This window comes from Brienomyrus brachyistius, chromosome 18 (assembly GCF_023856365.1).
Source record: "Brienomyrus brachyistius isolate T26 chromosome 18, BBRACH_0.4, whole genome shotgun sequence".
Taxonomy (NCBI): Eukaryota; Metazoa; Chordata; class Actinopteri; order Osteoglossiformes; family Mormyridae; genus Brienomyrus; species Brienomyrus brachyistius.
The window spans coordinates 22,062,480-22,077,697 of NC_064550.1; the positions used below are offsets into that span (position 1 = coordinate 22,062,480).

Consider the following 15,218-nt stretch of genomic DNA (forward strand, 5'->3'; position numbering starts at 1 on the left):
TATTTACGCTGGGTAGAAGCTAGCCCGCGCTATTTTGCGGAGAGACTACAAAAGGCAGATGTATAAAATGGAGGATAAGGAATTGTACTGTTACCTCAGATTACAGTTAGGATGCTGCTCCTGTACTGCTAAGAGAACCATTCCTAAATCTCTTCCACATCCATCCAGCACCATATGTATGGACGGTAAAAGTAGTTTGTGTGCTAAGAAAAGTAACCACAGATAACTATAACCATCTGCGTGTCTGAATTTTTCTGAACGGTACTCAAGCTTGCAGTCCTTTTACAGTCTTGCTGTTAACACATTCCTTTATTTATTTATTTGTGATGTCTTGATTTAAAAGGTTACCGTTAAAATTCTGCATACTTTTTTCTTTCCGAATTGAGAAGGCATATATTCAAAAATAATCTGAACAATTTTTATGTAAAATTATATATTTTAAGTGTATTTTAAGAGTTTAAGAATTAGGGTTTATTTCTTTTGTTTTTGATGAAAAGTTTGGTGGTCATTTTCTTTTACCCGTTACTATTTCCCACTTATTTAGTAGTCTGCTCACAAATTCCTCTGTGAATGTTCAGTGACCATTTGTTTTGTTAAAGCTTCTCTTAGCATGGTTGCGTTTGTAGGCAAAATTAGATTTCTTTTTCCCAATTTGGTAATAGTTAACACCCATGATTAGAAATTGACTAACGTTCTAATTTATAGATGTTTTATTTCCTTTAATATATCAGTCTTTGTAAAAGTTTGTGCTTTGTATGAGGTGATTCTGTTAGCAGGAATGTGAAAAAAGGTTCACAGATGGCTGTCGAAGCTGCTCCTGTCTGTAAAAGGCTAATGTGGTCCGGTTTTAAATGGGGTCTACTTATCCACTGAAAAAAACTGAAGGTAAATATTTTGATGTTTATTTATATAAAACGTGTTTACTCGTATCCACAATCTTTTTTTGTTGCTCTTAAAGTAAATTTTCAGTCGACAAACGGACATGTATGTGATTACAAATTATTATGCAGTAGAGTAATTTTTCAAATAAAAACTGGAAAAATACAAAGTCTTAGAATTATTTAAAATATCTAGATGTCCGAGTTAACTCTGCACTACCAATTGATACGAGTTAGGTATCTCTGTTACTTAAAATTGCTGTAATTGATTGCGATTAAACGGTAACTCAACTATTGGTCCAGCCCGTAACGAGATACATCTACTGTTGCTGGATTGTAGATAGATTTCGACCAATCCGGTTGTCCGTTACTGCAACCATAGTTATCTTGCAGCGTTGTGGCCTTGCGCAAACGGCGCAGTAGTTAGCGTACCAAGGAAGTTTACGTGCAGATTACTTCGAGAATACGGAGAAAACGCGCGGGGGGGGGGGGCGGTGACTCTTGAGATTGGGCTCATTTGTTCCTCCCACTTCGTGCGTGTGGTCACGGTTACCTGGTCCTTGTTTTGTTAATGAATAGGAGGGATAATTTCCAAATGCACTGACCTGGTAAGGGATTATTTATCTTTATTTATTTATTATGAACATGAGAATATATTAGCTACATCACTTGCACTGTTACCTATCTGGGAAACGTAAATAGTTCGAATACTTTTACTTATAAGCAGACACTTAGTGCCAGAGCTGGTGCTCCTGGATCATTAGCTCAGTTTTGGAGGCTGGGTCCATGGTGGCGGAGGGGAGCGCTAGGCAACCCGGGGGCCTATGCCCGGGCGAGGTGTCAGCCGCAAACGTCTGGATGGGAGCCGGGAGTGCGCGGTTTACTCCCGATCCGCTGACGGGAAGGCTTCACACGAGCATCCTCCGCTTCAGCGGGGGTGAAATAAATGCAGACTCCCCTGTTTGAAGAGCAGGATGCACATCGCTGCTTTATCTGGGTGAGGTTGCTATATAAACAGTGCGGAAAGTACAGTTGGCAGCTTGCGAGGTGCATTTAACTTCTTGGGAAACACACTGCCATTAACGGAAGCTACCCCATACATATAACAAACTTATAAGTAACCATTTACTGCGGTTAGTTTAAACATAATCGACGAAGATCCAGTGCCAAATAGAGTACGGGCCGGACTGCCTGATGCACCCCAGTGCTGATCCCCTGCGTGCGGATATCGGCCCTGAATTCCACCTGTTGATATACAGCTCGCTTTCCAATTCCCATTGCGACTTTGTTAGTAAATAATACACTTTACGACACGTTATGTCCTTCATTGTGTGTTTTTAATTTTAATTTTAGCAAATATGCAGACTGATTCCCATCACACCGTCACATAATGACGTATTTATCTATGTTTTAAAAACGGTAAATGATTGCAATAATGCGTTCAGAGATATAAGGTGATGATTTTTTTTACATATTCAACGCATGTGAACTAAAACGAATGGTTACAGATTAAGCTAGCGACAGAATGGTCACTAACTCGTGTTTAACTTGAGGCATAATCAATTTATGTGAGTATTATTAGCAGACATTACAAGTTTAAGAAAATTTATATCCAGCCTTTCGTTTTTAAACCAGTCAAAATCAAAGTCGTAGTCCGCTATTCCATAGTATTCGCATGACTTTTGTGTCATGTGCATGTGTGTCACGTGACCTGCAGATGTACAGCTTAAGGCCAGCAGGGTAGCCGGTGTGGGACAGCACTGCTCGGCTCTCCGCCGGGATCGACGGCACACCGGCGAGCGCCAGCGACACCTGGTGGCTGTCGCGATGTTCCCTGAGTCTGGGCAGAGCTCTAGTGTGGAAGATGACGGTAACCATGGTAGCAGCTTGTCGTGCATTGGGCAGGAGATGGAATGCACAGTCTTCATCGCCTTCCTGGGACGTATGGACGACGAAGACTTCCAGGAAAAACTTGACTGCATTTTGAGTGGTGTACCTGACTTACTGCAATTAGGTGAGTCTGTGAGTGACATTTTTTGAAAATAAAATTAAACTCCGCCGAAATTTTCTATTTTACTTGTTTGTTTTGTGATTTTTTTTGGGAAAGATGTAGATTTTACACACTGCTCCTCCAGGCTGTGACTTCATTTCACCTTACCGGTAATGATGCACGCCTCACCGAATAATGCGCTTGGATGAGAGTGCTGTCCCCCCATAGGCACTCTGATCCACAGCGGACAGCCCTGCTTGAGCTGGGAGGGGGAGGGGAGGGGAGGGAGGGAATGTACCCATTCAGTCGCCCCACTGAACACAAACTAGTTTGGGGTTTCTAGTCCTCATCACTGCAGGCGGATAATGCAACACAGCAGGGGCCCAGTTGTTGGAAGCGGAATTAATTACTGCAGCACAGGGAGTCTGGCAAAAAATATGCTGCGCATTTTAATAATGAGAAGACGCGATAATTACGGCCCAGGAGTAAGACGGGCACAGACCTAATAATAAATGGACAGCGTTAGCCCAGCCAAGTCCTTTTGGGTTTTGGTTACTCTGTAACTTAGAAGCGGGGTGAGAGAGACACTGGCCTTAGCTGGAAACTGATTGGGCCCCGCAGTGCCCTCTCGCCTGTCACTCTGCCAATTCAAAACATATGATTGGCTAATGATAAGGTTGGCCTCACTGTATATATTATGGCTCCTCTTATGCACTCCAAAAAAGAAAACAATCGTAGAATTGTCCCTGGCTCTCCCCCTGATTGGTTCCACTTGCCGCCAGATGTGGAGAGACTGCGCCCCCTATGTGTGGAGCCATGGAACAGCGTGCGTGTGACCTTCAGTGTCCCGCGAGAGGCCGCCGAGCGTCTGCGCCTCATGGCCCACAGCAGCCAGCAGCAGCTGCGAGACCTGGGCATCCTGTCCGTGCAGATCGAGGGTGGGGGAGCCTCGCCGGACTGACCTCATTAAAAGGGGGGTGTAACAGCACAGATTCATTCGCATACAGCTCCATTGTGTGTTTGACACGATGACTAGCTAGTGTGTTCGAGTTGAACTAGTACTTGTAAATTACAACGGATTGCTTACTTTTTAATCTTACAGTACTTATTTTTGTATTGGTAACTCTTGGTAAATTACTTTACATTCTTAATTCATGACATTCACTTTCCAAATGTTTAGTAACATCACAGAGTATTTTAATGATAGGTACTAAATATCCCTATGGCCAATTACTCTATATTGCTTCAGTTTATGCATATCTTGACTTTTATTTACAGTAACCCAATAAATTTGTTTAATACCCAACGACTATTTGCATGTTCAAAGAGAACTTTGTTACATGCATGGAGATTCTGTGTGCAAAATGTCAGTGTTATACTGATCTCTGTGTCAATACTAGTTGTATCCGTTCCTGACTGTCCACCATTATTGTGTTAACATTCTGATATTCTGTAATTCACATTAAACAGCCCCCCCTGCCAATCACTTATTAGTTATCAAGCTCCTGGTCTTCCACTAAATGCAGGTGCTTTAAAAGAGTAGTTATTTGGCAAGTGGCTGTTACGGTTGTTTGTTTGTCTGTGCAATGTTCGCAGGGGATTGGATGAAACTGCACCAATTGTAGTCCACGTTAGAGAAATGGTAAACACAGCGATTGGCTTAGATTCCCGTAACTGTACGAATATGAAATGATGTTATTTTGATGAAGTAGGCCTTTGCTGTGTCTTTGGTTCCATTCAGGGGAGGGTGCCATAAATGTTGCCTTTGCGCAGAATAGAGGTCAGGAGGTCGGGATCAGTGGACCTACCGGGGCGGCCACCCACATGAGGATGGATGGGAGCTTCCCGATGCACATGGGTCCAGGTGGGGAGAGAGCATATCCTGGGAGTTAAATGCCTCAACTTACGTAAGACATTAGTTATGATATCAGAGAAAATGATAATCACTAGAATTGAAAATAAGAAGTTCTATGACACTTCCTCCCGAAACTCGGAAAAACAGCGACTTGTATCTTTTGTTTTTAAAGATTATATTTTTACTAATATTTTTTCCCATTTGAGGTTCGCGAGTGACTAACCCCTCTGAGCCAATGGTTTCCCAATACCCGGGAATGCCCCCTCCAAGGATGGTGGCAGGGGCCACTGGCGAGTTTTTGGTGAGGGCTCCCCACCCTCACGCCCCGGCAGGTGAGATTTCGCTGGTCCCACAGCTTTACTAAGTGTCCTAATGGTAACAGAACAAAGGTTCTGGTGGTGAGGAAGGGCCTCCCTTTGACAGCTAGGGAACCTTGCTGGGCATTTTGTTTCACTTCTGTGTTTTGACCTTAGACTCAACGGACTCCATGCCCTTCAGTCTCCCCGTGCAACAGCAACAACATCAGCAGCAACAGCAGCCTTACCATGCTCAACCACCTCACCGCCCGACCCTCGTGCTCTCTGTGCCTACCCACATGCAGTCCGACCGGCAGCTAAACCCAGTGACCTTGCACTTTCAACACCAGAGATCCCAGCTCGTGCAGCCAGGCGACACTTGTGCTCCATTCAACAATCAGATCCCCGTTCCAGCTGGATGGAGTCGGCTCCCGTCTGGTGTCCTGCAGCCCCCGCCCGCCCAGGGGTCCATGGGTGGGACCTGGAGGAATGGGCTTCAGCAAGTTCAAGTGACGCAGCACCCCTCAGTTCAAATACCAAGGCAGCCTCCACCTCCGTACCCCTCTGGGAGTCAGCAAGCTGGGCAGATCTTCAACGCCATGGGGCAGCAACAGCAACCGGGCAACCCCCAGTTCATGGCCCCGCAGCCAAACATCCTCCAAAGGCCAACTGGACCACAGGTCCCTGCCTCTCCACTACCCTATGCAACTCACCTGGGTCACATCAACTCCCCTCTTTCTTCCCCCTCTCCTTTCCAACAAGCCCCTCCCCCAAAGCCGGGACAGAATCAGACCCACCTGGGCCCCCAGCTGCCTCCCACCATCAGTTCTCCTGGCAGGATGATGTTGAGCCAGCAGTATGGTGCTTCTCCAGACATCATGGTCACCTCCCAACAGATCCAGGTGGCCCGGGTCTCCCATGCCGGATCAGGAGGTATGTGTCCCGCCCCCCCCCCCCCCCCAATCGTATACCCCTGGGTTTAGTTCAGAGGCGGTCAGAGGCAAGTTCAAAGTTGGGTCATGTCCAGTGCCTCAGAGAGCCAAGGGCTGAGTACAAACCCTCAGCGGCCAACCAGCCTGAACTTGCCACATGCAGGTACCGACATAGCGACCTGTAATAGATCTGTATGAGGTGTAACCACAAGATGTCAGGCAGACAGTCATTGATCTTTGATCAAGCGATATGAGAGCATGAGTCTGCGTCCAGGAAGGATGGTGTTGTTGCTCATCAGTCGGTGTCACTCCTGATCCTTTGCCTACAAGCTGTTGGTCCACAAACCCAAAAGCAGGGCAGCTCTCAGTGTAGAAAGTCAAAGATCTGCAAGACGGTGATTGCGGTAGAAGGTCACACCTAAGGAGAATAAAAACTAAGACATAACCCCTCTGTTATGAAAATGACAGTCTGTGTTCTGATCGTAACATATAGCTGTAAATAATTGTGATTTAAGCAAACCTCAAGTAGGAGGCGTTAATTCTGGTTTATTGTGTAATTCTTGTGCATGAGTAGATAGTGTGGCGCATTGACTCTGCGGGAGGTACCGTACCCTCCCAATTCCAAGGCTAGGGGTTCAAATCCCATTTGTAGTTTGCCTGTCCTTTCCTCTGGGTGCTCTGATTTCCTCCTGCAGGACTTCCTAGGAATCATTAAGTGGTTGAATGATGGATGTATAGAAATGTATTTGTCCCCTAATAAATTTATTTATTAACTCCTATAGTAACAATTTTGCAGATTTATCTAAATTTTTTTCCAGGTTTTTCCAATTCAGGTTAAATGCCAGAGTCCCTTCTGGGACACGACCTAGTGGCAACACACTATGAGTTACTGTAGTAGAGTTCTGTTTCTAAAAATATTTAAGTTACTATGGATCCAGTATGATATGTGTGCTTGTCTTAAACTGTGTGTATTACATGGATTTTATTATTTGCTTACCTTTAATTGTATAATTTAAACGAATTTCAGGAGCTCTCACTTCTCCATCTACCCTGAGTCATATGCAAGGGTCACATGATCAGAATGACATCATACAAAGCAACCAGAGTGGCATGGCTAGCCAACCACTAGGGTCCGCCACCTCCCAGGGCAATCACACCTCCTTTGCTGGCCAGGTGGTCCAAGGCGAAGTCGGGGGAGAAGCAGTTGTCACCAGGCCTCAACATTCAAACCCAGGATTGATGGGCAACCAGAACCCCGATAACTTCAATGTGGGCCCACAACAAAGGATGACTCCACCCACATTACTAGGAAAAGGGCAGCTTTTGGGCAACCAGGGGAAGCAGCCGAATGCGATGATGGCGGAGATGATGGTCAGTCAGATGCAAGGAATCAAGCAGGGCTTTGGGTTTAATGGTCAGATAATGAGGCCCTCATACATGCAAGGCAACCCGGTCCAGTTTCACACTCAGATGGGTCAACAACAACAGCAGCAGTCGGCTCCGCAGCAGATGCAACCGCAGCAGCAACATATGGAAAAGCAGCAGTACCAGCAGGTGATGCAGCAGCTTCAGTCCCAACAGCAACAGATGCAGCAGCAACTCCAGCATCGGCGTCAGATAACGCAGCAACAGGTTCAACAGACACAGCATGAGAAGATGCAACAGCAACTAATTCAGCAGCTGCAGCAACTCCAACAGAGTCCAGTGAATGGCAGTGCCGGCCAAACGGCAGGCTTTCATCCACCACTTATGCAATTTCAACAGCAGTTGCAACAGTTTCCGCTGCAGGACGTTCAGCAGCACACACAGTCACTTGGGGATGACGCTGTCATCTCAGAGGAGATGCCTTTGCAACAGGCATTGCCTGACCTACAGAACCAACAGCCACAGATAGCGACTACCCAATCCATGCCGGTAGGGAGTAGTCAGTTCCCTGGTCATGGGATGCCCCTCAACCCCCATTTTCCAGGACAGATGAGCACGGGAGGCCAGTGCGTGCAAACCGGTGGGTTCGTGGTCAACAACGACATCACGCTCACAAGTCCCCTTCTGGTCAATCTTCTTCAGACTGACGTCTCGGCAAATCACATCGGCCCTAGCGGAAAGCAAGGGGTGGTAAACCAATCAAAAGCAAAAAAGAAAAAGACCCCAAACAAAAAGAAAGCTAAAGGTAATGCAGGATCGCTAGCACAAGCAGATGTTGCCCTTTGGTAAGTGTGTCATGCAGTAGAAATGGGGAGAAAGTCTTTATTTCTTTGTGTTGGAAATGGCTTCATTAAGAGCATTGTGTTTTCTGCAGTGGACTTGACTCTCAGAACAATATGGAGGTGCAATTGATGCATGGGGACCAGAGACCTGGAATAGATCCCACTGGATCCAATCTGCCAGACCTCTCCAACAGACCCACAGGTAGGTGCTGTACTGTTACCCACTGATGAGTTATTACCCATCATGATCGCTATTCCATATGTTAATGTTCTTTGATAGAGGATTGGGAATGTAGTATTACTTGATTTTATTTTTAATTACTTTTAATTATTTCTTAGGGTTTCCAGGAGATCAAAGGGCTTTACATCAAATACCCGTTCAGTTCGTGCAACAGCAGAAATTGCAGAATCTGCAGGCGCCACTGGGTCAAGTTGGACGAATGTCCCAAGGCCAACAACTAGGTCAGACCCAGGTCAATCCACACCAGTTACAGGCTCAACAAAAGATCGAGCAGCAGCAGCAGCAGCAACATCGCCAGCCGAATCACCAACAGCAGCAGATGATAATGTTTATGAGGCAGCAAGAACATGCTAAAAATAGAGTGCCTCTCTCGCAGGGAGTCCTGTACGCAGCAGATGGCCAGAGGATGCCTGTCTCTCAGCAGGGAAACATGCCAGTAATGATTAACCTACGAGGCAATGGCAGTGTCCCACCATCCCCTGACAAACCGAGGGGACTTCCCTTCATGATGAACCCACACGTAACTGCGAGAAGGATTCCTGTCCCTGATTCGGTACGGGGAAGTCCATCACTGAATTCAGAGGAAGCCTCCGGAATATGCGTTCCGCAGACTAGCACTTCTAATGAAACAGGAAGTGGCGCGCCACATATGGTTCTCAATCAAGGTTGTAATCTTCAGCCGATGAAGTCAGGGACCTCGCCGAAACCACAGCGTCAAGGAGCAAGTCTCCAGAAGCTGCAGCAGCAACAGCCGCAGCAGGCTGGCACGATGCCAGCTTCACATAGCCCTCATTTCTCCATCACTTCACCCAGCCCACAGGGCTCCAGGTCCAAGACACCCAACCCAGCTAGTCCCAGGCCATATCACACTCCCCTTCCCGAAACCAGTCGGCCACCTAGCACTGAGCCCTCTGAGATCAATCTCTCCCCAGAGAGATTAAATGCTTCAATAGCTGGTCTCTTTCCACCAAAGATAAACATTCCTTTACCTCCTAGACAGTCTAATATTAATCGAGGATTTGACCAGCAGGGTCTTAACCCCACTACCCTGAAAGCCATTGGGCAAGCCCCTACCATTATGAATTCACTAGTGAATGGCAACAACAATAATCAGCTGTCTTTTTTTGAGCCTAGCAATAAGGTGATCGCAGGTGGGAAACCTGGAGGTCTGGAGTCAAGAGCCAGCCCAAGCAACAGTAGACATGCTAGCTCAACATCAACCCGCAAAACAGCACCTAGCCCTGGATGCCAGAAAGGCACTAAAACGTCCCAGTCCTCCCCTACATACCAGCAGCCCCTGGTTAATAATGCAAATGCAATGATTCACCATACTCCAGTTCTCAACAATCAAATGCCCATGGAGCCCGCTTCTCAAGATGTGCCTGAAATCCAAAATCCGTTCCATGATCACCATGGCTACCCCACTGACATGACTTGTGAAGGACAAGTTATACAACCCGAGAAGCGTCTGTTTTCCCGGCTTACGCGAGACCCTCCAAGGGAGAATGTTATAAGTCCTCCATGTGGCGAATGTGTTATTGGAGAGCCAGAAATTCAAGAGGTAAAAAAAGCAGAAGAGACTGAGGCTTTATTTCAACAGGAACCTAAACCCGGTTCTTCAGTAGGTCTGAGGGACGTCCCAGCCTCTTCAAATCGGCAGTTGGACAGCTTGCTTACAGACACAACTTCTGTAAAGCCTGACCAGGGTCATACTGCAGAGGGAAGTATGAGTGAAAATGAAAACGCTGTGGGTGTAAACAGCCAACTGCACTCTGATGTCACCACTCTTACAGAAAATGAACCAGAAGTGGAGTCTAAAGTCAGTTCAAATCCCAAACTTAACCCATATGTCCATCAAAACCTCATCACTGTTGTCAGTTCCAGTTCAGGCATTACTTCCAGTTCGGATCCAAAGTCAATCAACAGTTCCGTTTCCAGTTCTCACCCTAGTGTCACCATTAACCAAAACTCTATCACTAACTCCTTGACAAGTGCTGCAGCCTTGCAGAGTGTTACCTCGGGAGCCACCGTTCCTTCCAAACAAATCACTATCTTTGGCTCCTCAAATTCCTTAAGTTCTTCTGTGAACACAACTTCTAGTGGAATCCCAGCCTTAGTCTCTGCTGTAGTTACTGTTCCTAATGAAGGTTCGGCACCACAGGAGGGCGGAGCCATGCTTACTACAACTGCACATAACTCTTGTTCCCCTCAGTTTCCAACAACTCCTGTCTTAATCAACCCAATTCTTCAGGGTCCTGCTTCTTCCATTCCCCCTAGTACAAATGTTACGTCCCTACCAGTAACTGCAGTGGGGTCGCCAAAACTGTCAACAGATCTCCAGCTCGCACAAGTGCCTACATCAGCTCAGTCTCCTGTAAATGGCATTCCCAACAACCTGGTCAAGATGCCCTCAAACCAAGTTGCTGCTGTTTGCAGTGTTAGCCATGCTCACCAGCCGTGCCCTGGAACCCTAAAGCAGGGAAAAGATTCAACTGAAGAAGTTGCAATAAAGCATAGTCCACTTTGGCAACTATCTCTATGTCCCAGTACAGCGAAGGCATCCTCTGTCTCCAAGCCCCTCTTACCATCTAATCTGTGTTCCAGCCTGGGAACTGCTGCTTATTCACAAGAAAACCCCATATCTACTACAGCTTCCTTGTCCAAGAGCAGCCCAAGGCAGGTGCTCATGGCTGAATCAACTGACGCTCCGTCCCTCACTGTACAGAAAGTGGATGAACAGTCAACTCAGTCCTGCAGCCTCAGAATCTTATCAGACCATACATCCAGAAGTCTACTACCTCGTTTTTCCCATCCGGCTGGCCAGTCAGATATTCTTGAGGGACACCAGTCCACTTCTCCTCCAAAACGAGCTCCCCCACCTGTTCCAGAGCCCTCCTTTCCCCCTAACTTTTCCCCAGCAAACACTGCTGATCCTGGACCAGTTTTAGTCAGCTCTGGAGCCATATCAGCACCACCCTCTCTAGATGGGGCGCAGAGCCCACCTGCAGTGGTTGAAACCAGCCGACCGGCTCCAGAAAGCATCCAAGCTGTAGAACCCAGATTAAACAGTGGACAGCATACTGGTAAAAGTTTGTTTTACAGTATAACATATGCCTTGTGTTAGACTTACATGAGCTGATTTTTGTACAACAGCAAAAAATTTAGAAAAAGTAACTATTTCACTAAGATGTACAGGGTGGCTCAGTGCATAGAACCTCGTCCTTGGTGAGGAGTTCAAATCCCACTCTGGACATGGAGCTTGCATGTTCTCCTCCTGTTATGTGAACCGGTGTCTCTAAGGGTGCTTTTCCACTGCACCAGGTACCATACTTTTTGTACTTCAAGATGTTGGATGATGTGCAATATGCTGTAGGAACAACAGGAACATGCTGTGTGGGACATGCAAAAAGCTAGTAGATTGAACTTCGCCTGCTACTCCAAAACAATGGAGGATGAAATAGTCGTTTTGTTAGTTATTGGTGGTGCTGGAAAGTCCAGGTCCAGAAAGTCCAAGTCCAGACCAAGATTTTGTTTCAACCAACCAACTGAGTACTCTGTGGATGTGATTTTTTTTTATAGTCAACTGGTGGGTTGAGCCCGAGTTCGAGTCTCTGCCCGGATCACATGTGTGTGGAGTTTGCATGTTCTTCCCATGTCGTCGTGGGGTTTCCTCCGGGTACTCCAGTTTCCCCCCACAGTCCACAAACATGCTGAGGCTAATTTGAGATACTGAATTGCCCGTAGGTGTGCCTGTGTGAGTGAATGGCGTGTGAGTGTGCCCTGCGATGGGCTGGCCCCCCATCCTGGGTTGTTCCCTAACTCGTGCCCATTGCTTGCGACCCAGTAGGATAAGCGGTTTGGAAAATGGATGGATGGATGGATGAGGCAAAATCATGGTCTGCATTTGGACTTTCCACCTCTGGTTATTAGGCAGATCAGTTGGGTGGTCCACAAATACGGGACAAATCGCATCTCATATTCAAAACAGGACACAGCATTTTATTTATATGACCTACGGCATGTTTATAATTCATTATAAAATCTGGCCAGCAAATCGATCTTTTATTTTCCACACCATAAATATGTCACGTTATTCCACTAGTGAGCAGTGGCACGTTTCATCACTGGAGATATTAGACAGAAGTATATCGGTTCTCAATAAAATTTTCCAATGCAGAAATATGGAGATCTAAGCAAAAAAAGTATTCATTAAGCATTTAATGCACCTGATGTACAAAAATTATGCCAAATGCTCAATTTTTGCTCCACTACTTCTTTCTCTTTACTTTGCCCTTCTACATAACTTCCAAGTGAGCTCTGGTGTTTATGGTCAACCAGTTAGCAAAGTTTATCACTATAAGCCCCATTCAGCAATTCCAGGTCAAGCAAAAAGTACCTATTCTGGAATAGGGACTAAAAAAAGGTTCCAGAACTACCTCAGAGGAACCACAATCATCTGCTGCGGAACCAGCTGCTACAGTGTAGTTGAGTACATGCCCAGTGATACTGATTTCCCATCCAGCATGTAGTCCTGCCTTGATACCTATGCTGCCTGGATTTGGATCCAAGCCTTTCCATGACCTTAAATGGAACAAATGGTTGGAAGCTGGATGGATAGATACCTATAATAGACTTTACGTTAACATATGTGACATTGAGCATTGCATTGTATCAGTAACCTGTTACTGATTTCAATGCCTTATATAATATATAATACCTGAGGCATAAGTAGATGATCCCTCCTAATATTTTTGCTTTTCATATCAATCTGAAGGAGGTATATTGGGCATGTTGCGATATTACCAGGGTGATTAGTACCAAATTGATTTTGAGGTGAAATAATGCTTGGGTAATGAGTTCCAATTTATTAACCACATGTCTTACCCCCCCCCCCCCCCACCACCACCAAAGGAGATGACGGCGGAGCAGCATTAACCGAGAATGGGTAAGCTGTCATCGGGGGGGGGGGGGGGGAGGGGATTTTGATATTACGCCTTGTTTAATTCCACATCTCCCGTAAGACCGATAACTAGCATGCACCGTGTAGTATGTTACCCGTGACTATTTACTATGCAGATCTCTTCATATAAGCAGCAACCTGAAATTCCATTTCCCATTCCAATAAACATCATGCATCTCTGTAGGAGTAAGTAATGGGATGGGAGCTTAGAGGGTCTCTCCCCCCAGAAGGATTCGGGCATATTCCATAGAAGAGTTTAATGCATGTGGAATGTGGTGACCAGACATATCTTTGAGTTCTGGTTGATGAACATGCTGTATATATTTTTTATGGCTCAAGGATGTACGGCTTACAGGGGAAGAGCATCTAGCTCTCAGCGTGAGTTTTGAAGGTTAGAGACACAGTACCTTAGGCTGGACAGCTACCGCGATGCTTCTCCTCCGTCACGGATGGGTTTCGGAAATGATCTCAGCAGGCTAAGCATATTAACTGGGACCTTTTTCTTTTCTTCACTGGAGACCCAAGATTGGTTGGGGTGTAAGGGCCTAACTTTTCAGTTACTCCAAGTCTTCTAGTCATTGGCGTTTAGAGTAATCTGCTCGCCGTTTTTTTTTTTTTAAGGGATGCTGTGGGCGGAGCAGGGAGATCCAAGCGTGCGAACCAACGCAGCTCGTGGGTGGAAGTGGAGCCAGATGAAGGGGCCCCTTCTGCACTGGAGGTGTCAGATGGAGGACAAAGGAAAAGGGTGGAGAAGCTGGGAACTGGGTCTGCCTCAGTCACCTGTACCACCACCAGTGGACAAGGTCTAACATATAATTATTATACTCTAAGTACTCTGTTGGATTGTATCTTAGCCGGACAAAGATTAGCATTAGTCTGTTAGCTAAAGTTTTCAAGATAATGTCGTTTTAAGGATGGGATGAACTGACGAATACCCACTGCCGTACATTCAAAGAATCTGTAGCCTCCAGAAGCGACGACGGCCGTTTGGTTTGATTAACAGGCAGAACGTTCGGAAGCATTTTTATGCCAATCTCTCTCTCCTTCACAGATCCAAAGGCTGGAGCAATGCCTACCCAGGCTAAGCGGAGGAAATCAAAATGACTTCTGAATAGTGGAAGCTGCTCGATTTCTTTCTCCTTATAATGAAGTCGTCATTCACGTTTGTCTTACCGGTGCTACTGTGTCTGAGGTCTGCTGCAATGCCGAAGATTTTTGTGTTTGATTTTAATTGCTGGATTAATATGTTGCCTAAAGTTTCTATCTTGTAATTTTGCTGAAATCAGAATGTAATTTTCCACTTTTTTGGCGACGAAACAGGATACGAAAGATTGATTTAATGCCTTAGCCATGATTTAGATATGAATAAAATTCACAGCAGTAGCGTCTCAATAGGCTTTAAACTTAACTCACTTTTTGTTAATGTGAGATTTTAATTCTTTTTGTATGGCCCAGGTGCAACGACGTAGCTCTGATTTAAAAACTTTGTGAAAGTTTACGTGATTTAATATTAGGCAGCTACAAACACTTCAGAGCCTGTATAACTACTGAAAGCTACAAACCAATGTACTAGTGCACTGAATAATCTTTGTAACACTGGAATAACTGGCTTAGAATAACACCACTGTGTGCTTTACCAAATGTGTGGCATTTTTTTGAAAATAAATTCAAGTCAAGTCGAGTAAGTTTTATTGTCATTTCAATCATACACACAGTATATAGAGAAATGAGGTAACGTTCCTCCAGGACCATGGAGCAGCACAGAGCAGGACAAAGACAGAGCAGCATCATAAGTGCAGGCAGGTCACAAGCATAACGGTACAAACTGACAAGACGACATGCAGTGCAAATTAACAGTG

The 15,218-nt window shown here is 45.7% G+C and overlaps 1 protein-coding gene across 3 annotated transcripts; it reads left to right on the forward strand.

Annotated features, from left to right (window-relative positions):
• The first annotated feature begins 57 nt into the window (after nt 1-57).
• On the forward strand, nt 58-15,040 carry LOC125712521 (nuclear receptor coactivator 6-like). Of its 3 annotated transcripts, XM_048982662.1 has the most exons (12): nt 58-1,486; nt 2,596-2,892; nt 3,651-3,806; nt 4,610-4,732; nt 4,930-5,055; nt 5,197-5,952; nt 6,979-8,161; nt 8,251-8,360; nt 8,498-11,482; nt 13,311-13,344; nt 13,981-14,162; nt 14,411-15,040. In XM_048982662.1, the coding sequence occupies exons 2-12, from the start codon at nt 2,706-2,708 to the stop codon at nt 14,461-14,463; spliced, it is 5,895 nt and encodes a 1,964-aa protein (XP_048838619.1). In that variant the 5' UTR covers nt 58-1,486; nt 2,596-2,705; the 3' UTR covers nt 14,464-15,040. The 3 variants fall into 3 exon arrangements, with proteins under 3 accessions (XP_048838619.1, XP_048838621.1, XP_048838620.1); XM_048982664.1 differs by lacking the exons at nt 13,311-13,344; nt 13,981-14,162; nt 14,411-15,040 and having other exon boundaries at nt 6,979-8,360; nt 8,498-8,536; XM_048982663.1 differs by lacking the exons at nt 58-1,486; nt 2,596-2,892; nt 3,651-3,806; ... (2 more) ...; nt 5,197-5,952; nt 6,979-8,161 and having other exon boundaries at nt 8,167-8,360.
• Nucleotides 15,041-15,218: the final 178 nt, after the last annotated feature.